The sequence below is a fragment of the Dermochelys coriacea genome, chromosome 1 (genome assembly GCF_009764565.3).
Source record: "Dermochelys coriacea isolate rDerCor1 chromosome 1, rDerCor1.pri.v4, whole genome shotgun sequence".
Taxonomy (NCBI): Eukaryota; Metazoa; Chordata; order Testudines; family Dermochelyidae; genus Dermochelys; species Dermochelys coriacea.
Window position 1 is genome coordinate 79,373,078 of NC_050068.2, and position 24,135 is coordinate 79,397,212.

General features: G+C 38.1%; 1 protein-coding gene across 9 annotated transcripts in view; it reads right to left on the reverse strand.

Moving 5' to 3' along the window:
• Window positions 1-1,885: 1,885 nt before the first annotated feature.
• The window catches only part of TBC1D4 (TBC1 domain family member 4), a 157,215-nt gene continuing 134,965 nt past the window's right edge, over window positions 1,886-24,135 (reverse strand). For 4 of the 9 annotated variants that reach the window (XM_038387805.2, XM_043504596.1, XM_038387809.2 and 1 more), the window contains exons 13-20: window positions 22,250-22,252; window positions 19,999-20,157; window positions 18,986-19,144; window positions 17,509-17,753; window positions 10,036-10,195; window positions 6,816-6,985; window positions 5,570-5,746; window positions 1,886-4,185 (exon numbers count right to left, since the gene is read on the reverse strand). In XM_038387805.2, the coding sequence (XP_038243733.1) occupies window positions 3,952-4,185; window positions 5,570-5,746; window positions 6,816-6,985; window positions 10,036-10,195; window positions 17,509-17,753; window positions 18,986-19,144; window positions 19,999-20,157; window positions 22,250-22,252 (1,307 nt within the window). In that variant the 3' untranslated portion in view covers window positions 1,886-3,951. Of the gene's footprint in view, window positions 4,186-5,569; window positions 5,747-6,815; window positions 6,986-10,035; window positions 10,196-17,508; window positions 17,754-18,985; window positions 19,145-19,998; window positions 20,158-22,249; window positions 22,253-24,135 lie in introns of those variants that run through there. The other 5 variants (XM_038387806.2, XM_038387812.2, XM_038387808.2 and 2 more) reach the window with 2 other exon arrangements.

Here is a 24,135-nt window from a genome sequence, read left to right on the forward strand (position 1 = left end):
CCCCTAAAAACCGGAAAAATTGGTCAAAAAGAAAATTTTCCAACACAAAAGGTTTTTTAGAAAATTCACCCAGCTCTAGCTCTTCTCCAAGATCCTGCCAGGTATAATTAGAATCCTGGCAGAGGTAAGTAGTTTTCAGTTATAACTTGTGAGCTAAAAATATTGAAACCTTCACAACCCTTTCAAGGAAGCCCTCTGCTATCTGAGGTTCAATAATTTAGAGTTAGCTCCTCCTAGATGCTGCATGATGTAGTGCTGAAGATACAGTAGTTGCATTCATCCTTCTGACCTGTTCTCAGTTACAGCCATAGCATAGGGAGCCACCACATTTCAGGTAAGATGTAGAAATGAGGTTCTGATCACTTGCAGTCAATAAGGATCCAACACTTTTCCCAAGAAGGGACAAAATCCAGTGTCTGTTTGTATTATATTAGCACTCCCAAAGTGCTACATGCTTTCCAAGTATATAGTGAGGTACGGTCCATATCCCAAACTCTTTGGCAATGTTCAGCATTGATGGACTGGGAGCACCTTCTCCAAAACTTCTTACCTTAACTTCCCCATACCCTCAGTTTAAATTGCATAAGGCACCATTCACTTCCAGTGGAATTGGTGTGCACTGATCAACAATTTCAGAATTTCATCTTAGGAGGTGTGTGTGTGTGTGTGTGTGTGTGTGTGTGTGTGTGTGTGTGTGTGTGTGTGTGTGTGTGTGTGAGAGAGAGAGAGAGAGAGAGAGGTGAATGTGGCATACAGGTTCTTTAAACTAACAGTAGATTTAGTAACAGTAGAAAGTAAAACTGTACAGACATTTGTAAAAGGGATGCTGTCAGGTTAAAAATCAAGGGAAAATGCTGCTCTGCTACATTCATACATCATCTTCCATTCTTCTGCTCACATATATCAGAGTGGAGTTTGATTCCATATATTTTAATAAGCAAATTTATCTGATAGCTAATACCTTAAATTATTAAAACTAAAGGAATTTAAAAAAAAAATCTAGTTTATATTTTGGATTTCCCTAATTTTAGTAAAAATGGACTGGCCATTTTCAATGTCTGATCCTCAGGCATTAGCTTTGCAAATAGTGCAAGGAAATGTTTAAACCTCAAACAATATGCTCAACCCCTTAATTTTTTTTTTTTTTTTTTGTAAACCATGAACACAGTTTTATTGGTATTAGGTTTTATTGTTTATTTCAACTTATCTACCTTTTGGGCCTAAACTATTAATTTGATTTTCTTAAAATAAAACGAGAATTAATAAAAATCTGGGGATATGGGATGTAAACGATCACCTATAGTGATTTGTTATAAATATACATACATACACACACCCTGAAAAACCTGTAATTAAAAGACAAACTTCAACTATACTTTTGCTTGTTATTCATCTTAAACAGATCTTTGTAGGTTTTATATTTGAAACAGGGCACCCCAGAGATACATATGTTACAAATTATGCACGTGTGCAGAAAAAAGACCATGATGAATGTCTCATAACATAGAATACATCGTGAAAAATAGTTTGTCACCACTTGTGTAGGTTTTTCAAATGAGGGCACAAAAGGCTAGAGAGATTCAGATTCCTTCCTCAGAATTAAACAAATTCCCATAGTTATCATTCCTAACATGTCTGTCTATTGAAAGTGAACAGCTTAAAAATTAAAAAAGGAATTCAGGCTTTGAAATTTTGAAAAATATATTGTTTGTATATTTTAAATTGTCATAATTTTCATTTTTCGTGTGTCCTTTTGCAAATCCTGTTTTTCACACACAGAGACTAAACAAATTCCTTAATTTTTCCATGAAGACAGCACTGTTACAAGTGAGAAAGCGGTACTAGAAATGAGGAGAAATGAAAAAAAGCCAGAGGCCATGGGAAATGCAGCAAATTACATTTATTGGAAATTCTCCAGGCATCACATGAAAAAAACTGATATAAGTAAAACAGAGGATGAAGCACATTCAGTGCATCTAAAAAAAAACAAAAGAAAAAGAAAAAAGTAATTGTATGTATCTAAACACCCTTGGTTTTGTACTACACTGTACTGCAGTTCCCTGGGATTAGTTCTGTATATACATATTAGCTAAAATTTACTTTGAACAAATTGCAAAGAATTGCCTCTTCACTTGACATTTTTCCATCTGGTGCAATGAAATATTATTGAAATACCAAGTCAGATTCCATGTAATTTTATACAGTGTCAGAGCTTGCACCTGACAGTAATAAGAAAGATAAATACAGTAACTGAATGAGTACTACCAAATAAGAAAACCACCATGGAAATAAAACTAAACTCTGCAGCAATGAGCAGTGATTCTGTTGTTGTTTTTTTCCCCCTTGAAATTAACACAGCATTGTGAAACAGAAAGCAGTTAGGTTCAACATTTGCTTTCCAGTCAAACACTTTGCTGAATTTGGCACTTTGCTTGATTTTTATACTTCAAAAACAAAACAAAACAAAAAAACCCCACCTGCCTGGAATATAGCATAAATGGTAAGATAACATGATCCATTTTAACATTCAAGTAACAACTCTGACATGAATTCCAAAATTCATGTCTCCTACATACAAACAAACCTTCTTGCAGATTTACACTAATCACAACTAGCTTTTTCAAATCTGTAGGCATCTTATTTATTGTCTTTTGGTTGACATACATACAATCTAAGAAATTATGTGGGCTTACCTTCCTCTGTCTAGGACAGATTCACTCATGACAGGATAATTAAAACAAGTTTACAAAGAAGTGGTGGTAACAGAATACAAGAATAGCCTGAAAGCGTTAAGCTGCATTTATAATACGTCCTTTCAATTGTGTGTTTCAAACCAATGCTTTAAATTGAAAGGTACATGACATTTAAAGTCTGGCTAGCTAATCCTCTCCCTATACAGTTTCACAGCACAAGCCTGAAAATTATCCGATGTATGTCTTTATCACAATGTATTTGGGGATTCAGAATGCTTGGAAATCCTAACTCCCCACTTTATCCAGTGCCCCATTACATCTCCCCACCCCCCAAAAATTAGCTATATAACTGTTGGGGGAATCAGTGAACTGTCTGACAATAGAAGGTCTTACAAGATTTCTTTTGCAATTTGAAAACCCTGTCCAGTTTTAAATACATTACCACAACATGTCACCTGCAGGAAATTAAGCACAGAGTGCGGACCACTCTGCAGCCCTGTTTCCTTCCTTCAACTCCTACTGTCAAACTCCTGGGGTGGGAGAGGCAGGAAGTGAGGTAATAATCATTTTCTGGCTCTTGCTTTTTCCTGACTTTTCAGTCTTTTGAGTTCTTTAGACATAACTGTGACATAATGCCTGTCAATTTCAACTGGCATGGGGGAGTAACTTCCTGACTGGCATATTCCAGGCAGCATATGGCATTATAATTCTCCCTATAAAAGCCACATGGTGACAGTCAGCCTTAGTTATTGTTATATACACACGTCAGTAGAATTAATGACAGACACACTTGTTTACACAGAATTCCACAAAACATGTGAAACATGCTGTTCTTTGGAGGAAAAATACATTCATCTTTTTCAAGTATTATACAATATATGACACATTATCGTCATTTTGCTACAAGACAAAAGATATGCATCTAGAATTAAATTTTAATTTACCACCACTTTGGTTTTCATTAGTGAAGTTCTGACCTTTTCCTTTAAATCAACTCTAAATATACATCTACTTGTCACAATTAAATGCAACAGTCCTTTATTTCCCATTGTGATATATGTACACAACCATTAAAAAAAATCTATTTTGATAACCTGGGATTTGCATAATGAGTGTGACAAGGCCCATCTGCTTCTATGAGCGTCCCAGCACCAGTTTTAGGCAAACTATTACCTGCTGCTTTCCGAGTTCTGTTATAACAGCATACATATCTTTGCTTTCCCTTCATATTTGAAATTATACTGCCTGAAACTCTTACTTATGGCTTATTTCCTTGCTTTGTTTTATTGTTTGGGTTGGCATTTACTTCCTTCAGGAACAGTTCACAGTCGGACAGTGCTTCTACTGGAAGGTATTTACTTATTTGCTCAACAGTCTTTTGATATGCCATCTTCTCTTGTTCCAGTGACTGGATTAAGCTCCTCATTTTGTTCTCTCGAGACAATATGTTTTCCAGGTTGGATTCCAGACTCTGAATTTTAGCATGAGCTATCTGTAAGTAGTAAGAATATCACTTTACATTACCTTCTAAGAGATTCAGATTAAGACCTTTACCACCATATGTGGTTGTACCCGTTTGCCTCCATACAAGTCATATACACAATATGATGATCTGTACAATTTTGTGAGACTATGAATTTTCTGTATGCTGCAGGTTTTTGTCTACTCTCCTTTGCCTCTCTCATGCTAGACTGAAATTCCAAAGGGGAGTGATATAGGGCTGCTAATGGAAGGTCATTATATTGGGATGGTCCTCTATTCAAATGCAAACATCCTAGACAACTGACTGGCTCCATCCAGGAGAATTGGTTTGCCAAGAGAGCAGTTGCCTGGTAATGAAGATACCTGCTAAGGGCAGGTGATCTGGGAATCACCTGACAGAGGAACTGGAAGGTTATAAAAGGGAAGGAACTGATCTATTTGGGGTTTTCAGCTATTTGCATTAGCTCAAGCAGAGGGAAAGAGAACATTATGTGCCTCAGCGAGTCGTGAAATAATTCCTAGGTTCTGGTACCATAGTTACTGGGGAACAGGCCCTTGCTCCCCTCAGAAGCATACAACTCCCTAAGGTGATACTAGCAGTATTGTCAGCCACAGGGCACCTCCCTACTTCTCCATATCTCTGCTAGAAGACGGAGTTACCAATATCTTGGTAGGACTCCATCGTATTCTTCAGTCATCTTGTACAGGAGTTGTACAGATCCTTCCATTGCTATATGGAAATAAATAAGTAGATCACTACTAAAGATTAATTGGTCGGGTCTCATGGAAAGAAGGATATTGTATTTTGTAATAAAGCAAGATAATATAAATGGGGAAAATAATCAAAGTCCAGATAGCCAATGGGAGGTACAAACTTAGAATGAAATCATGCTTTAGAGTTGATAGGGAACATCCAATTGTATTTAAGTTTGCAAAGAGACAGTCAACCAAAGCCCAGTGTGATACAGAGTATGGAGGAGCTAGATATTTACAAACTGAAGAAAAAACAAAAAATGAGGGGGCTGGAAGAACTGATTTATGAGAAGATTAAAAATGTTGAAGATGTACAAATTATCCAAGAGATAATTAAGCAGGTGAGGATGTATACAACCTACAGGTATTTGGAAAAAGTAAACATCAAGAAGGAAGAGGAATTATTTAAATGGGTACAGAGGATTACAAATGGAGTAAAAAAAAATTACATCAAACATACAAAACAAGAACTTCTTGATTGCAAAAGCTATTAGGCTGTGGAACAATCTCCCAATACCAAGATTTTTAAAACATTAAAAAAAAATCAATTTGTTAAATGACTTTAAAAGAAAATCCCTTGTTTGCTGAATTTTAGGAAAAAAAGTTAATGCATGGTGATCCAATTATCTTTGGCCATTTACCTGTAGCTTCTCCAACAAGTCCATATTTTGCCTCTTTAGCTGACTGTTGGCCCTCTCCAATTTCTCCAAAGGTTCAACATCATCACAGGGATTCAAACCTTCCTGCAGCTCATCCTGTAGTACATGGTACTCTACTTCATATGCATGAAGCTGTTTGGAAATATCCATCTCAAAAACCTACCAGGAGAGGGGAAAAAATAGTTTTGCTTACAACAGGGAGCATTAACTTCATTTGGTTAATTGGCAATTCTACTTGGTTTACTTAATATTTTAATTGCCATCTAGCATAGACTTCATTGCCCCAACGAGAAAGGAACAATATTCAGAGAGATTGTGAGGTACTGGCACATTACACTGTTGGGGGCTATATAAGCACCGAACAGAGAGACTGCCTTTCTGAGCCTTTGAAATACGGCTTTAGAGAGGCTCTAAGGTAAGAGAGAGACAACGGTTAGGGTGACACCAGCCTTGCAAGGGAAAGTCTTAGAAACAGTCAGCTCAGCAGAAAACTCAGGCTCAGATTGACGTTTGCTGTTTTTCAGGTGACTCAAATCTAAGCAACTCTAGATTGTGTTAATTACTGAACGCATACATACTGAGCAACTTCTCCTTCTAAATTAGAGATCACTTAATACCTGATACCTAATGAAGTTAATGATGATGCATGTTACTGTTATGTTTTATTGCTTTTTATCATATATCGTTAGGCACAGTAAGCAGCATACATACCAATTCAATGTCCATGGGGATTGTAAGGCTCTAACATGGTAATCCCAACCAACGAGGTCAGGAATTTGAGAACCATGTTAAAAAAAAAAGTATACTAGAGTAGAGCAGATAGGCTGAGGCATGGGTTTGCTAGCGCTGTTTTCTGGAAAAATATCCTTTTCCCATTGGTCAGGGAAACTGCTAGCAACAGCCATGTCTGAATGGATTTGTCGCTAATGCGATTTTAAGCATAGTGTTAATTGGCTCATAAGGGTCTTCTATAATGATGGATTTCTTGATCAGACTAGAGGCTATCAAAACTATAAAAAAATTGATATGACCTACAGATTACAAGTATAGTCCAGAAAATGACTCCTTGAATTTAGTGTTATAGCAACTGAGAGGGGAACTAATTGATATAGTATGAATTGAAGTAAGTGACTCATCATTAGCAGAGACCCCTGTATTCATTTTAGGGTTAATATCTTATTTGTAAGTTACATGGAAAGAAATAAAGGGGAAAACCCCCCAACTTTACCTGGGTAATAATCTTTTCCATTTGAAGCTTAGTCATGTCTGGGATAGTGCCTTTAAGGAAATCAACAATATTCTCAAAGCTCTCGCATTCCATTACAAGTGCTTCTTGGCTGCTAAGTAGACTCAGAGCTACCTTAAATATGACTTCAGTTCCTTGAAGAAAGATAATGTCTAAAACAGAAAAAAAAATTGTAAATGCATTGAAAATAAGTATTAAAATTATTTTGGTTAATTTTTGTGCTGGGATACTTTCCTTTGCCTTTCTATATTTGACCAGTAGTAAATTGTGGAGGGAAACGAATATAGGGTCCATCATAGTTTGACCATATTATTTTCATTATTTAGAAGACACCAATATTTCAGCATCAGTTTAATAAATGAAAAAAATGAACAAAAACTTTTACTGCCCTTTTATAAATATAGTGCTTTGGGGAAAAAAAAGATTGTACACTTGTTGGAGAAGCACACTCTGAAGACCTAAGAAGCGTGAAAGGCACTGGAGTATTGTTATAATGTATGTGATATTAACCATATTAAGAGGAATGTATATTGTTATTTAAAAAAACCTTAACATACATTTATTATTGGGAGCTGATCATTAAACGTAATACAGAATGACGGTTAAGAAATGATTGTTTTATCCTATTGCTCACAAGGTAGTAAATAGCTACTTCATTAACTGAAGCTTTATAAGCAGCTCTTTAAAAGACTAAAAACCCTACTCATTTCTAAAACCCATAGCAATGCTTCTGTTGTCTATAATTTAAGGCCCTGATCCTGCAAGCTGATCAGCTTGGGCAGATCCTTATGCCCAAATGGGGTGATGTCTTAGCCCCACTGAAGTCAATGGAATTTTTGTCAATTACCTCCGCAGAGCCAGGATTTCACCCAGGGAGTCTCATTAAAATAAGCTGGGCTCTAACAGGGTTCAGGAGTCTGTCTGAACAGGTGAGATTGCAGGAGTGGGGACTAAAACACAATGTTTCTGGTGTAGATCCAGATGATGTACCTTGCTATATTTATTTAGGGAACAACCACCTATGATCCTCCCTCCAAAAAAGGCAACTCCTGGACTTCAAAGTCTATTGGAGCAACAAAACATGAGAATAATATTTTTAAACAAAATGCAAAATAAACCAGAGTACTTATTTTTACTATTTTCTTCTGAAAAGCATGAAATATAATGAATTAAAAAAGTATTTAAACACTCACAATTATAGAGAAATAAATGAACCACCACCCAATTTTCTAAATTGGCCCCAAAATAGGAAACAAAATGTAATCATGTCTATTTCTGTTATAAAAGCAAAAAGGAGAAAAAATATGAATGTGACTTAGGAAAAAATAATTCAAAAACAAACAAAAGGATGGACATTAAGCAGCCACTTTGAATAATGTAGGAGCTGGAAAAAAAAAAAAAAAAACAGAGTGCAGAAACACTTCACAAATGCTACAAAGGAAAAATCAAAAGCAACTTACTATTGATTTAAGAGATATCAAAGTATGAGATATATTTTTCTCATTTCTTGATAACTGTAGTATATTACAGTATCTAGATATCTGTTGTATTTTTGGACAAACTCTCAAAAAGTTGCATGCATCAAAAGTAACTTTTGAAATGAAGAAATTTGAAATTATTATTCCTAACCTATTAATAAGATGCAGAAATTGCTAACTATCAATGCGATCCTATAAACACTTACTTCCAAGAGTAGTTCTACTGAAGTTATTGTATTAAACACTGCCCTGTGTACATCAGACTCTAAAAGGTTATCTAAATAGAATATGAAATGTACTAAAGTTGAAACTGTTTAATTTTAAATAATACCTGAATAGCTAAAATATTCATGAAATCAAAACTGAGTATAATGTTCAAGTTACTGGATTCAATGGCTTACTTTAACAAAGTCTACTGAAAGAAATGGAGTGCACTGAAAACCTATTGCATCATCCTTTTCCCCATAATGATACAATTCAGAGTTTAGAAGTCCCAAAACAATACTGTACCTCTTGAGATATACATACTGCTCTCGAGTAGTCCTATGCAAAATAGGTTTAATACCTGTATCATCACTAAGGCTACTTTTAGTCATGGGTATTTTTACTAAAAATCACGAACAGGTCACAGGCAGTAAACAAAAATTCATGGCCAGTGACCTGTCCATGACTTTTACTAAAAAATACCTGTGACTAAAACTTTGGAGGGGAGGGTGGTTGCCTGGGGGCGCTGCAGGTGCTGGGAGGAGGGCAGCCCGGGTGGGAGGATGGGGGGGGAGAGGGCGGCGGTGCACAGCCTGGGAACCCCGCTGATGCTACAGCAGGGGAGTGGGGAGGGGGGGTTGGCGAGGCCTGCAGGCTCCCTATTTGGCTCCGCGCCTCCCCCCACAGCAGCGGAGTTTCAGTGTGGGATGGGACAGGAGCACAGGATGGGGTGAGGCAGGCTCTGGGCAGCGCTTACCTCGGGGGGGGGGGGGAGGGGCACATCCTCCTCACTCAGCTCCTAGGTGGAAGTGTAGCCAGGCAGCTCTGTGCGCGGCCTCCGCCCAGAGCGCTGGCTTTCCGGCTCCCATTGGCCGGGAACTGTGGCCAATGGGAACTGTGGGGGCAGCGCCTGCAGGCAGAGGCAGCACACAGAGTTGCCTGGCCAGGCCTCCGCCTAGCAGCTGAGCGAGGGGGATGTCGCCGCTTCCGGGGAGTTTCCTAGGTAAGCGCCGCCCAGAGCCCACCTCACCCCAAAGCCCTGCCCCGTCCCACGTCAAAACTCTGCTGCGGGGGAGCAGCATATGGTGGCCCAAGACTGCCCCTGCAGCAGCCGTTGCAGAAGTCACGGAATCCATGGCTTCCGTGACAAACTCGCAGCCTTAATCATCACTGTTAATGAGTTAAGTTTCCGATGTCTACTTACCATTTAAAAAAAAAACAAAAAAACCCAAACTCTTCATTTTTAAATGTCAGTACAAGTGACTAAAAGTTTCAGCGATTAAGTCTGTACACCATAACAATTTGTTGTTGCCAGTTTTTTCCTTCAGTTTATCAGCTTTCACTCTGATTTATTAAAAAAAAAAAAAATCAATCAAATTCTGGCTGATAACTGGAACAAGTTATCTGGCATTTATCTATTCATATATAAAACGAAGTGCAAAATATTCCCATGCATATTTTCCTTACATTATACAGGATATTGTACTGCTTATGACTGTAATAAAAGCACTCTCTCTTACCAAAAACTCTGGCTACAAATCCTAATGGAAACTGAGAAGCAAACAACGTGAGAAACCAGGGTGCAGCATAAAGACTGGGGCTGATTTCATTCTCTTCAAGATGATTATAGAGGTCTCTGTGATAGTCATGGAGGAGTCTTGAAAGTTGATACATCTGAATCTATAGTAAGTTTTGAGAAAGGGGGGTGGGGGAGAAACAAAAAACAACAACCAACAACTGTTGAGCTCTCCGAATTTTTCAATCACTTCACAATGCACTTCAGGTGAAATCAACCCAAGCACAGAAGGCCCAGTAAAATGGATCTTAAGTGGAGTATAGGCCTTGTGTGGATCTTTTACCTTTGAGTAAATTTCAGTCTCGTGAACTAAAACCAAACACTTGAAGTAAGAAGGAGCAGTTTGAACCAGACCATTTTATTACTGAAGTATCATCTACATTCAGTTTCTAGATTTTAAGGCCACAAAGAACCATTATCCAGCAATTCTGGCATCAAATCCAATTACTCCAGATTACCCTGCAGGTCAGCCCTTTCTCACAAAAACAAACCCCACAGAGAAATCACCCCTATCCCATTATGGAGAATAGCCCAGCGGTCAGGGCACTCACCTGGGATGTGGGAGAGCCAGATTCAAATCTCAGCTCTGTATGATTTAGAGCAGGGACTTGAACCCAGCTCTTCCACAGCCCAAGTGAGTGCTCTAACCCATGGGCTATTGTCTATAGTGGGGTCGGTCTCACTCTTTCCCATTGGAGCTGTTGCATTTTGGATAAATAGTTAAATATTCTTTGTGCAGAGTGGGGGGAGGTGGGAAGTGAGCAATTGACTATAGCCCAGTAGTTTGGATGTGGGAAAATCAGATTCAAGGTCTTGCTCCAAATCAGGCAGAGTGGGGATTCAAATCTGGGTTTCCCACATCCCAGATAACCACTGGGCTACTGGATAGACTGGGATGGATGGACCCATGGATGCCAAAATTCTCATCCCATTTGTCTTTTGTGGCAGCCCAAACCAGTAGCTGTGCTCAGAGCTCACCTACTGGATTGGGTCCCGCAGACAAAATAGGCGGGGGAACAATTAGTTTGAGAATCTTGCTGGGGCTTAGGTGTGAGTAAGGGCTCTGAGCAGCTCGATAGCTGGGGGGCAGTGCCAGAATTTAGGTGACTTTGCACATTTGGCAGAAAGGTAGGTGCCATGGGGACTTAGGTGCCTACAAGGTTGGTGGCAGCTGAACGATGGTTTTGAGAACGTCAGTGGCACCTTAATGTTGGGCTTAGGTATCTAATAACCTCTTTGAATCTAGCCCTTAGGAGCCTAAATCCAACTGGCTTTCAATGAGATAGAAGTCTCAAATCCTTTTGAAAATGGGATGTAGCCTATTTAAGTCACTTTTGAAAATTTTACTCCTTGTTCCTTGCCAAGCAAGAGATGCATTAATTTAGAACTCCTAGAATTCCATGGGCAAAGGAGAGTAATAAAACAGTTAGCAGTAACCTATAAATCCATCAGTAATTCTTTCTATGGGAAAAAAATATTGTTCACATCTTAGTAAAGCCTTATGCACTTAAACTATGCAAGCTTTCTACTCCTGCCCAAAACCAAATGGGATTTGGTTTTAACTACATGTTCCATTTAATTAGCTTTTGATCCTCTCGCTAAATCATCTTCTATAATCTCTTTAGCAGAGAAAACTTGTGTATTTTTGTCTAAAATAAGCTATTCACCTAGAAGCCAGTTCTGGTTATCAAAAGTCATTTTTCTTTAATAGACAGAAAGCAAAACTAGAAATGATAACACTTTTCCATAGAAAAAACAAACAAGAATGAGCATGAATGTTCTTCTTAAAAAAAAAAAAAAAAAAAAAAAAAGAGGAATTTGTGGCTATATGTCCATCCTGTTTGACTCCATCAGAGTTCAAACCACAGAAGTTGCAATGGATAAAAGTACTTTTCCCAGATGAAGTAATTCTTTATTCCTTTTCACTCTCTACTTCATTATAAGATAGTCAAATTATTTTTAAACTACAGGTTGCTTAAGACTCAAAAAAGAGAAATACTCCTCTTATTTATTAAATGGAACAATTCCTATGACTAGGGCCTGTCCTGCCCTACCTCAACCTCCTGTCCCCCCACCCCCCATCCTCCAAATGGGTCCAGACAAATTCAGTTAACTCTCAAAGTTATCTACCAATGGGTTGCAGGTGAAGGGGTGGGGGGGGGGGGAAACACTTTTAATCTAAATTTTGACCATCTTTTATTAAATGATGTCCATTGCCAGCTATATATCTGATCGCCAAGCCACTCAGTCAAAGGTTGTCTTCTTCTAGCCACTTTCGTACTTTGCTGAAGTTACACAAGCAAAATGGAAGTTGGTTTTGTATATATCTCTCAGCCACTATTTTCTCAGTTGTGAATCAGAAGTGCAAACCTCATACTGTCATTATTTCCGATTGCTGTGTATTTACCACCTGCGCACACGCTCTCCATATTCTAAAGAACACATTTACTGAGTCAGAACAGACATTCGGAAGAGATATACAGTGTCATCAAGCATAAGCCTGAGGTATGAATCACACCTCACACTATGGTCTTAAATTCCTCCTGCAGAAATATGGAAAAGACAACTCCCCCTTAATGTGAAATTGGCCCAGTTAAACCCATGCAGTGCAGGAGGAAGCCCAATTTGAAACTCAGACTTTATAGATTTGTGCGTGTGAAAAAGGTTGAAAATGTGACTATATACCCCTGTCTGTGGCTCAGACAATTCAAGCTTTAAAGAGAGAATAGGGTTTTGTATTCACTAGTCAGAACAGCATTCCATGAAATAAAGCACCATAAACACCCAGTGCTTTCTCTTTTTGAGCCATATGCAGAGACAGTTCAAGGTTAATCAGGGCCCATATCCACCAGGATGTAGATTAGATGGGTGAGTCAGGTAACACAGACACTGTTAGACTAGATCCTTTTCATGAGTCTCCGAAGCAAATTTGTAATTGAAGGGTCTAATAGCATGGTCCTCCTAATTTCAATACAGCAAATCCACTACTGGAATAGCCATTCCAGGAAAGAAAATAAATGCATGAATTGTCAGACTTGTCTGAGAGCATATAATATATGACCTGCTGCTTTTCATTCACCATTGAATAATGGTTCAATTTGTTATGTTCAATAATAAATTATATCTAATGCAAGCATATGATACCAAATAGATTCAGAATCTACTTCGTGGAATTACTATACCAGGTTTCAGTTTTTAAAGTGTCACAGAAATTCCTGTTTTAGAAATCTAGTAGTCCAAGGAACTCAAAGACAGCTACAGTTTTTGTAAAACTCATAATAATAATAAAAAAAAAAAAAGATCAAACTTAGAATACTACAGTTTACATAGATTCAGAAGATGGCTCTTTCCTAAAGAGGGGGTGAATTTTGGATTACTAGTTGTTTAGGATGCTTTTAAACTTTGTAGCCTAAACTTTACATTTTTTCAGTGAAAAAATTTATACTATCTATGTGAATAATACAGAAGTGTGCTGGTTATGGCTTGATGATTAAACATTTCTTCTCTGTCATTTTTATATCAGAAGAATCAGTGAATTGATATATATCATTTAGAATAGCCAGAAGAGATAATGCCCTATTAGTAGCCTAACTGACCACTGGATGTCACTGTTGATCTAATTTGAGAGAGATTTTATTCTGAGCAAGTTCTAATATAAAATGCTACAGCTCCAGGTGTGACATGGGCAGGAGTTGTGCACGTTTTCCCCATACAGTATAGGTGTGACAGAACTCATCATTCTTAGCACACAATTCCCCTGCAAAGAACGTAAGCCTCTCAACTAAAGACTGCCAATCATGCCACATTAGGTTGTGGCTTCAAGACGCATGCAAATGTCTCCAAAAGATTGGGATGAAACTGAACCCACATTTGTTTGCAATGAAATCAGAGTTCAGATCTCCATTTTCTAAAGGCGAGAGCCATTTACTCAATGGCCATCTAGCCTCCTTTAAAAAGGGTCTAAAAAGTGTATGACACCCAGGTGGAAGCCAGAAATTGAGACAGTTGTAGTTGAGAGAGGAGACAAATTAAAAGAAAACAGGCTGGAAGAATACAAAATAAATGAATAGTCCAGAGAACGCAGATCAGGCACTTCTGTTTACTCTGTCTCACATTACAAGAACAAAGGCATGTTCCATGTAACTGAAAGGCATCAAAATGAAAAACTGATAAAAGAAAAGTATTTTACGCAATGCACAATCAGCATGTGGAACTCGTTGTCCAAAGTATGATTAAGGCTAAGAGCTTTGCAGGATTCTAATAAGGGCTGGATATTTTTATGGATAAAAAGAAGGGTAAACAGAGTTAAATTAGTAAGGAGTTTTCTAAAATTGAAATGGATATAAACTCTCATGCTGCAAAGCATAAGTAAAGCAATAGCTGAGGGTTAGGAAGAAATTTTCTGTATGAGCAAGTACTTCCGTAATTACCCCCGAAGAGGTTTCTTGCACCTTCCTTACAGAAATCTGGTACTGGCCACTGCCCAAGAATGAAACTTAAGGGGGAAGAGCTCCAATTTGGCATCCAATACCAAATTGGTCCTTTGACCCACTTCTTACCAGAAATTCTTGATACAGGGGCACTGCCTAAAAATATAAACTAATGCAGCACCAGGGGAATTACATTTCTAACAGTTTTCAGAGTAGCAGCCGTGTTAGTCCATATCTGCAAAAAGAAAAGGAGTACTTGTGGCACCTTAGAGGCTTACAAATTTATTTGAGCATAAGCTTTTGTGAGCTACAGCTCACTTCATTGGATGCATCTAACAGTGGCCAGCATTTATGAGGCCTATTACCATTACTCTATGTGGGAACCAGTGGCATTTGAAAAAGTTACCATTTGATGAATAAGCTGCAGTCTCAAGCCTATAGTTGTTTGGAATAGAAATTTGGATACACAACTGTCTCCGACCCAGTGGAATACAATTGTATTTAATGTTAAAAAAGCAACTCTCAAATTATCAAGGCAGAAGTTTTTTGAATCACAAAATTGTAAAAGGACATGACTGGCCAAGAAAACCGAAACAATAAAAGTTCTGGAGGTTCTTGAGCTCCCTATGCATCCTGTCCAAACACATTTGTAAGCAAGTGTTTTAAATGGAGATATGGTAGTCTGGAACAGGGCAAGACAAATTGTTGAAGATCTACAAATGGTTTCAATTTATCATTGTCAGTTAGCTGCAACACAGTCATAATTCCTCTCTCCGTCAAATCTCTCCACATTAAGGTTTTGCCATTGATTAAGGATAGGACTGCCTCTACATCGATGGAAGCAGAGCTTTCTAGCCAAATTTGACCAAGCTTGCCCCACCACCGTCATTGCGGGAGCTCTGGAGCCATCAATTCCATTATAATTGGATCCTACAATGCCTGAAATGGGGAGAGGGTATACCAATTCTTGTTCAATCTAACCACAAGGTGTGGTCCACATGGTCATATTTACCAGCCATAAAGATGCCTGGCTTAACAAAAAGGATATGATAATTTTCCAAGTTGGGAAAACAAAAGCCTCCCAGACATATTTATTTTTAGGGATGTCCTGGAATATTTTTGGTGATCAGTATTCATAAATATTTCATATAAAAGGATTGCCATTGAAAGTCCTAATTTGAAAAAATGCCTTTGTGGGTATATTTGTTAAAGCATACGATTTCTGATTCTCCCCCATTAATTTTATATCCTAAGAAGAAACCAAACTTATTAATGGTGTTCAGAAGGTTAGGAATGGTAACCTTGGACTTAGATACAAATACAAGAGCATCATTCACAGACAGCATAGTTTTGTGCTCTGTCTGGCACACCCTGATACCATGAATATGTTGATTTCCTCAGATGGCAATGGCTGAAGTTTCTGGAGCTAAATCAAATGGAAGAGGGAAAGGGGGCAGGCCTGCCTCATACGTCTCTGTAATGGAAAAGGGGTGGAAATAATACTATTGATAACTACCTTGGAAGTCAGGTTAGAGTATAAAAGTTTAATCCAAGCAATCAATTGGTTACCAAATTCAAACTTTGTTAATACATGAAAAAGATAGGCCCAGGCTATGTGGTCAAAGGGCTCTCAAGAAGTGACAGCTCAGGATTCTTTAGAATTTCCTGAAGCGGCAATATCACCAATCAGTTGAAGCAAATTATCCAAGCTATGCTTGTTACGAAGGAAGCTGCCTGATTTATGTGTGTGATGTGTGAAAGACCTTTGGCCAGTCACATAGCAAGAGCTTTAGCCAAATTCTTAGCGTCACAATTAAAGAAATAGGCCTGTAATTATTACATATTCCAAAATCTTTCCTAGATTGAGAAATAACTGAAATTACAGCTTCCCTTAGAGCAGACAGGAGAGTTTGCTCATGCTTGGCCTCATTGAACATTCAATAATCTAGGTGTTTAATTCAGTTGGGAACCCATCTGTGCCAGAAGTTTTTCCAACCTTCATTTCTTTGATAGCCAGAGTTAGTTCTGCGATTTCTGGAGGAGCATCTAAACATTCCTTCTAACAGTCAGGTCTGTGACAGAGACAAAAAAAGTTACCTAGGGCGGATTCCCTCCAGGTAAATATAGTTTTGAATAAACTTTTGAAATTGTTTATTAATGTCTGTGTTGTATATAATTTATTGCTACTATTGTGATTAGCGGCAATATCATCAAACAAAAATAAAGCAAACTTAACCTTTTGGGACAGAAGTTTGTTGATTTCATATCTTAGATTGATGAGAGATCTGGAGTTTCTCTGGGGAGGGCACACAAGGATAGTCTACATCCAACACCTTAATTTCCTTCACAAGTGTATCAATTCTATGTCTTCCCCATTTCTTTTGAAAGGTGGCGTAAGGGATGATATAGCCTCTGATGAAGGCTTTAAAGGCTTCCCAAAGTGAAGCAGCAGTGGGGGCACGTTTTTTGTTTTTTTTTTTTAAATTCTAAACCCTGCTGGATAGAGTTAACAAATGATGTAACAAACAGGAGAGAGGCCTTTAATCTTCACCTTTTAGTTGGGGGTTTCCTTGTTTTTACTCATTCTCTGCATGAAGGCAGGGGCCAGCAGACAGATAAAAATGATCATGGTTCATATGGGGTTTGGAGAGTGGTTGCTTTTGCTTGCTTTTGTTTTGTTTTTTGAGGGGAGGGCAGAAAAATGAGCAGGAAAGGAAGGGATGAAAAGAAAAAGCATAGGTTCCAAATGGAAGATTATCAGGATTTGTGATGGGAAGAACTTTACAACTCTTAAGATTCTTTTATCTACTTCTAAATGAGAAAAGAAGAGAGATGTTTGGCAAGGTTAACTATATGCATTTTACTCACCTCTAGCACTTATCATCGTAACAAACTGCAACTCTCCAAGTATTAGAACAGGCATAGCCCCTAGGAAACCCTACAGTAGATTCAAGTTTAGTTTGTTTTAGGGGAAAGGACCAACTTACCTGTAGTGACATCATGTCTGGCCTGTACTGTTTACGGAAGCCAAGATCATACATGAGGAATTTCAGCATTTCAAAGGCATGCTCCTCACTCATGTGTAGAAGCAGTACTCCAGCCACAAAGCTGATACCCTGGCAATAACCCACTTCCTTGTCCAGCAAAGAATAAGCTTTCAGGAGATTAAAGAGTGATAGCTGCCCTGCTCCCAGCTGAGTAGAGAAGTAAGGATGTGTAGGGAATGTCCTGCCTGGTGTATAAAAAAAAAAAAAAAAAAAAAAAAAAAAAAAAAAAAAAAGGTATTTAATTCTCAGTTCTCTTTTCTAGAGAGAAGAAATCCATAAAACTCCTCTCCTCTGTATTTGCAGAAGTTTCTCTTATCACACCTTCCCAGAACATATCCTTAGAATTGGATTTAAATTATGAAACAAAATTTGGATAGTTGGTCATACTTTCTGACTAGGGCAATATCAAAGTTGTACTGAATAAAACCATAGCTTGGGTAGTTCTAGGGCACCCATTGCTGTTGCATCTAAGCAATGGATAATTGTTTGTTATACATTTGATTTATTTTTTTTATTTATTAAACAGAAAAAGAAATAGAAGTTCTGGAACCTATTATTTTCCCCCCAAAGTTGCACTATAGATACTTCAGGTTAGGGCTAGGTTCAAGCTGCAGGATCCAATTCTTTCTAGTTCAGTAGCACCGAGTTTCCAGTCAGGATCAGGCCCCATTGTGCTAGATTCTATACAAACACACAGAAAGATAGTCCCTTATAATCTAAGACAACTGACATATGAGAGGATGGGAGAGAAGAGAGAGGAGGAGGATCAATTTCATGCATTTGTAATATTTAAAAAACAGAATAAATAAAGTAACACTTGAATTCATGTTCTCCAAGAATAATTATTCTTAAGGTTACCCTGATCTCCTCTCTCCCTTTTCCCCTTCATTTTTATTTGCTTTTCTGTCATCTCCCTCCAACCATTACTGACTGATCCATTGCTTTCTCATAAGTCAGCCAGCCTACACAGCCATGTCCTCTTTTCATATAGCTCTTTTTCTTTTCATCCTTCAGGTGAAATCCTGTCCCAGCTGAAGTCACAGTGAATTTTACCACTGACTTCAACAGTGCCAGAATTATACCCTTCAAGTTTGTGGTTCACTCCTGCTCCACTCCAATCCATTTTCTTCCTGCTCTGCAGTTAGCCTGCAAAATTGCACTCACCAAATTCATGGGCAAGTGTCTCCCACTGCAGACATGGTGTGCATACAGCACAAACTAAAGGAGCAGGAGTGTTTGGCAAAGACAACACTGAAGGCAGCCTAGACAGAACGTATGTTAACGTACAGTAGCATCTTTGTTTCTGTACCAACATGAAACTCAACCCAAAACAAACTAAAAACCAACATTTTCCATTCACCTCAGCAATAGGACACAAAGTACACTTTTGAGCATCTATCAATCACCACAAAAGTACCTAGATCTACAAGGATAGCATGTTGCTGAGCGGTCAGCTGTTTCAAGAGTTCTTTGTACGAGATGTCAGGAGGTTGTTGTTTGCTTGGCAGTCCATGTCTTACGCGATGTTGTACAGCTAGAAATTGCCAAATTTCTCCCCGGCGGCTTTTTGGTACACCTAAAATCAGAGGAGAGAGAAAACAAATGCCCTGAGCAGCTGAACATTCTGAAAGCTTTTATCTATAATAGTGACTTCTGTTTTATAAAGATAATGTCATACAATGCATTATAGCTAAGGTTCCTAACTTGAAGGTTGAGAACCACGATAAAGACTTAATCTATATGTAACTCACACTAATAGCGTAGTCCTTTTGTCTCCATGTATTGGCTAGTTCACACAGAGGTTTATAAGTCTACTACTGACTTCAAGCTAATGGACTTAGTCTTTCTGCTTAAACAACAAAGGCTCATGATTTTAGGCCCAGACATCTCAGATTCAATTCCCAACTGGGGCATTGCGTTACAAGGGGTAACCCATATGGGAATTGTTAGGGTGAGCTTTCATAGCCAAATGTGTAACCCACACTGATGAACTGTAGTCACTAGACAGAGGACAGAAGGCCAGTCCATGTATAGAGGTTTATGAGTCTGCTACAGCCTTGAGCCAAGAAACTGGATTCTTTGTCTCAGAGTAGAGGTTCCTGCTTTTAAATCCAGAGGCCCTGGGAGAAATCCCCACCAATGCCAACCTATCTTGGGACATCACCTTAGATACAGTAGTACAAGTGAATGATTACATAACTGATCTTTCTGCAGCACAGTTTCAATATATTGTAGGCACAACAGAATCAGTATGTTCTCATTGCACAACAGTTAGTTGGTGTTGTGGAAAAAAGGCAACAGGCAATTTTTACTGATTTGGTGCTATTGGAAAAGCTTACTGAAGGTAGATTTGGTTTAAATAATCTTAAAGACTGAACAAAAAAAGTTTCCCAAATGCCCCAGACAAAACACATCCGACATAATAAATACCTTCTTTCAGAGTGGTATGAATATCCTCTGTTTCACATCTGATTTTGGCTCTGCAGTTTAATAACTTTTTATCCCAGATATTTATGACATCTTTCTGACATGTACCAACTTCAAGGTAGTCCAATTTAACTTTTCTTGATTGGAGTTCATCTCTGCTTGCTGGAATATAGAATATGATGGAGAGTATATGAGAGATCATATCAGAAATCAAATATCTCAATACAGCTAATGTAGTATCCAGAATCTCTCTTCTGTTACTGCATAGGACATTTTGAATCAATGGACAAATAATAAGAGACTGACTTTAAATCAACTGTTGGGCTATACCTCTATAGACACATATGACTCATATTGCTGAATAAAGAATATGATAAAGTCACAAACCAATGTACAAGAAACACGAAAGAAAAAAAATCAGATGCGTTTCCTCCCCTTCCCACAACTGCTCCTTCTCTTAACTTTAGCAAAGTTTTGCTGAGTGAAATGACTATTCCACAACAGAATCCTTATAATCCGTAAACCAATATTGATGGAATGAACAAAGGATCATCTTTCCATATTTCAAAAGACATGATCCTGCATTCTGCTGATGATGGAAAGTATTATCAGATGTCTTTCTGTGGCTAAATGTTGACATCTCAGCAACAAACAATCATGCAAAGCGATTTATCAGATAATTTTTACTTTATGTATATTGCACATTAAAATAACTTCTGTGTGAGAAATCTCAGACTTCGAATGCTCCTTCTGGAACTGCAAGAGCTTTGGTGAAGTCTTTTTAGGAAACTTCTCTTTTAAATGACAAAGTCGAGATCGTTATCATTATGTGATCCCACCAGCTACATGTTCATAATGGTCCTAATAGATCATGACAGTTTTAAATAGATGCTTCACACAGCAATGAGTTCTTATTTTAGTATCCTTTCCCCTTAACACCATTGCTCAGAGTCACAATGCAGGATAGCATAAAGTTATAAGAGTTTTTAATTTCCTGGACTCTGAGGTGCACAGTTTGCTAAATCTAGTCTGATGCTCTACCACCTATTCTTCTCATTAGGTTCTGCTTTATGCTCATTTCTTCTAGAAACTTCTGGAGACTCACTTTTCTAGAAGAGCCGTCAGGTAATTCTGGATTTTCATGGAGGCCGAATTTCGATTTCTACCTGGGAACGTCACAGTAGCTCTTTTACTGTGCATTTGTTAAGAAGTGGAGGGTTTCATGCACACACTATGCTACTGATGTTGAGATTTAACCCACATGCAGTTCCAGAGTCCAGTTGTTGCAAATAGAGTCTTTGATGATCATTTGAGCAGGTTACTTACTGCATTATTGCATAATATGATCCCTCAAGGATTCCAATAACTAAGTTTCACACATTTACCATGATCACTGTTGGAAGTAAGTTTACATGGTTCGCTGAAGAACCATGATTTTTTTCCCAGATCAGAGTGATACAAACCACACTGGGGATTCTATGGGAACATAGGACTTGCAAATCCAAATCAGAGCCTCTGTCCCTCAAACTAGCTACCCTATTTTCAGAAATGGCCAATACCTGATGCTTCGGCGAAAAGTGGAAGAAACCCATGACAAGCCTCAGTTAATTGGGACACGTACAAGATCAGGAATTAAATGTCTAGGCCATCCCACACGTCTAGTTGCTGAGTATCCCCAAGTGCTTTATAATTTGTCGTCATCTTTATCTGACTGACAAGGGCCCAATAAAAATTTTTTGTAATTATTTGTATTGTGGTAGTGTCTAGGGGACCCAATCGCTTTGTGCTAGGCACGAAGCATTTAGGAGAGCTCCTACTTCAACGAACTTCAATCTAAACTTGGATATTACACCTGGATTTTTTTTTTTTAAAGTTACCTTTAGGGAACAATGGTTGTTCTTCAAAGGCAAAAAAAACAACAAACACACTGATTTTTTTTTATGCAAACTGTTGCATAAATGCAAGGCCATAAGAATGTGAAATGCCTGTACTGCCAAAAAGGCATTCGATTCTGGCACCCTTATTTACATTGAGTAGTACTTTGCTCCACAGCTAGTCCCACTGCATGTGGAGTAAGATACTAGTCAGTGTCAATAAGGGCAGCAAAATTAGGCTTCTTATAGATTTAATTGCTTGCTACTATCTTCTCTAAATTTTCCTGTTGTGAAATCACCTAGAAATATTGTGTTTTAAAAAAGTAGCCTTTAGTCACTATCAAAATTAAAACAATAGGTATTTGCTTCACAAATCTTACCTTCTGCAGAACAAATAGCTATTAGCATTCAAGTTTCCTCGAAGGCACAAAGAACAGTGGGAGATAATCTGTTAATATTTTAATCAGTACATTTAATACAACACATTCGCAGATAAGAATTGCCGAGAGCTATTTCATAAAGGGGTGGAAGTTGCATATTAAAAACAAAGCAATAATCAGTGCGATTAATATACAATTAAGAATAAGGCTGCCTCTAGAGGTTTCAGCCCTTTCTGGGTTTACATTTTCTCAAGACTGTAATGGACTGTAGTGTTGGGATACAAATCACCACTTGAATCTAGGTGTAATAATGAAATACCCAGCTCGCTTTAATGTGTGTCAACTTTCAATAGGTGCTTTCAACACAATAGCACATGCTTGGATTATAATAATATCTCAACCAAACAAATGCAAAATTAATATGGAGACTGGGAAAGTTTCCAGAACAACCTATACCTTGTCTCAAGTCATCTTGTCTCCTCTAACACTAGGTAACCAGTGCCTAGGTTCCTTAAGCAAAGTCACCTGCATTTACTTGGTGAAGTTAACTCTGATGTACTGGCAGCAATGCATTCTCAGTTGATAAATCTCCACAAGTCAGAGAACCCAGTGGGTTAAAAACTGGAATGCAGTTACACAAGCACCCATCACTACACTGTTATTTTCTGGTTTTCACCAGGGAGACCAGACATGCACATTTAGTGTTAATCATTAACTAAGAAAGAGGCATTAGCTTTATGTTCTTTACTCTATAAACCACTTATTTCTTTAGCTGTTTTATCATTTGTTCTTGGAGAGGTCAGATTAGTTTTAAGTGTCTGGTATACCTGCAAGGTTTGAGATTTCAAGATACAAACTACCCTTGCAGCAGTACAAAGAATCTAAAGGAATAACCAAGTTCCCTACAAACCCCAACAGGCCTCTAGTATTTCTAGTAGTAAGCAAACTGGGAGGGTAACACACTATGTGCTAAAGAAGTGTATTCTAGGGCATGCATTTGCAGGCACATGGAAAGGTTCTGCCATTTTTTTCCTTCCTCTCCCCTAGTATTCTTAGCATGGACTGGTGCTTATATGGTGCACTGAAGAAATGGAAGGTGGGCCTGAGACTTTCACAAATGAGGATGGTAAGGATATCTATGCTGAAAGAATCACACGGCAGCATAATGCCAGCCTCTGGAAAATTAAAGACTGCACAGGACATATGCAAATTACCATTTGCAGTTTCTTTAGCATAAAAGCACTAAGTGTAAATTAAATCTGTTTTGATTTCTACAAGTTTTACATTTAGACCAGGATGTTGACCATTACCTTTTGTAGAAGGAATCCTGAATAACAGTGGTAAGAATCTTGGCCAAAATGTTGATAAATGAAGAGAGAGAGAGAGTGTGTGTGTGTCCAACTTTAGACCCTTATCAGGATCTGATTTTCATAAAGTGCTGAGCACTCGTCTTCTGAAAAATGAAGCATCTTTAGGGTATTTTACGTTGGGCACTCAAAATATTGAAGCAACAAAATACTAATTGCTTTTGAAAATTTAGGACCTTAATTACTTCTCTGGTAGAGTAAGAAAGACTGGAAAATATACAAGAAACATTTTGTTGGAACATCATATGTTTTTATGATGTATAACACCTATCTGGACAGTGCAATAGAAAATCATTCACTATCCTGTTGAAATGAGGCATGAAGAGACCGTCCACCAATGTTTTAAGTATTCATGCCAGTTTGCTATGAGATGAAAGAGGAATAAATCCTGCATGGTGGTCTGGTATTCCAGAAGCTGGTTGCCTAGGATATGTATTGTAATGGTTTGTATTTATTTAGTATAGACAAATATGCTGAATCTTATTCTGACGGAAAGTATGTTTTTAAATTGCAAGACTG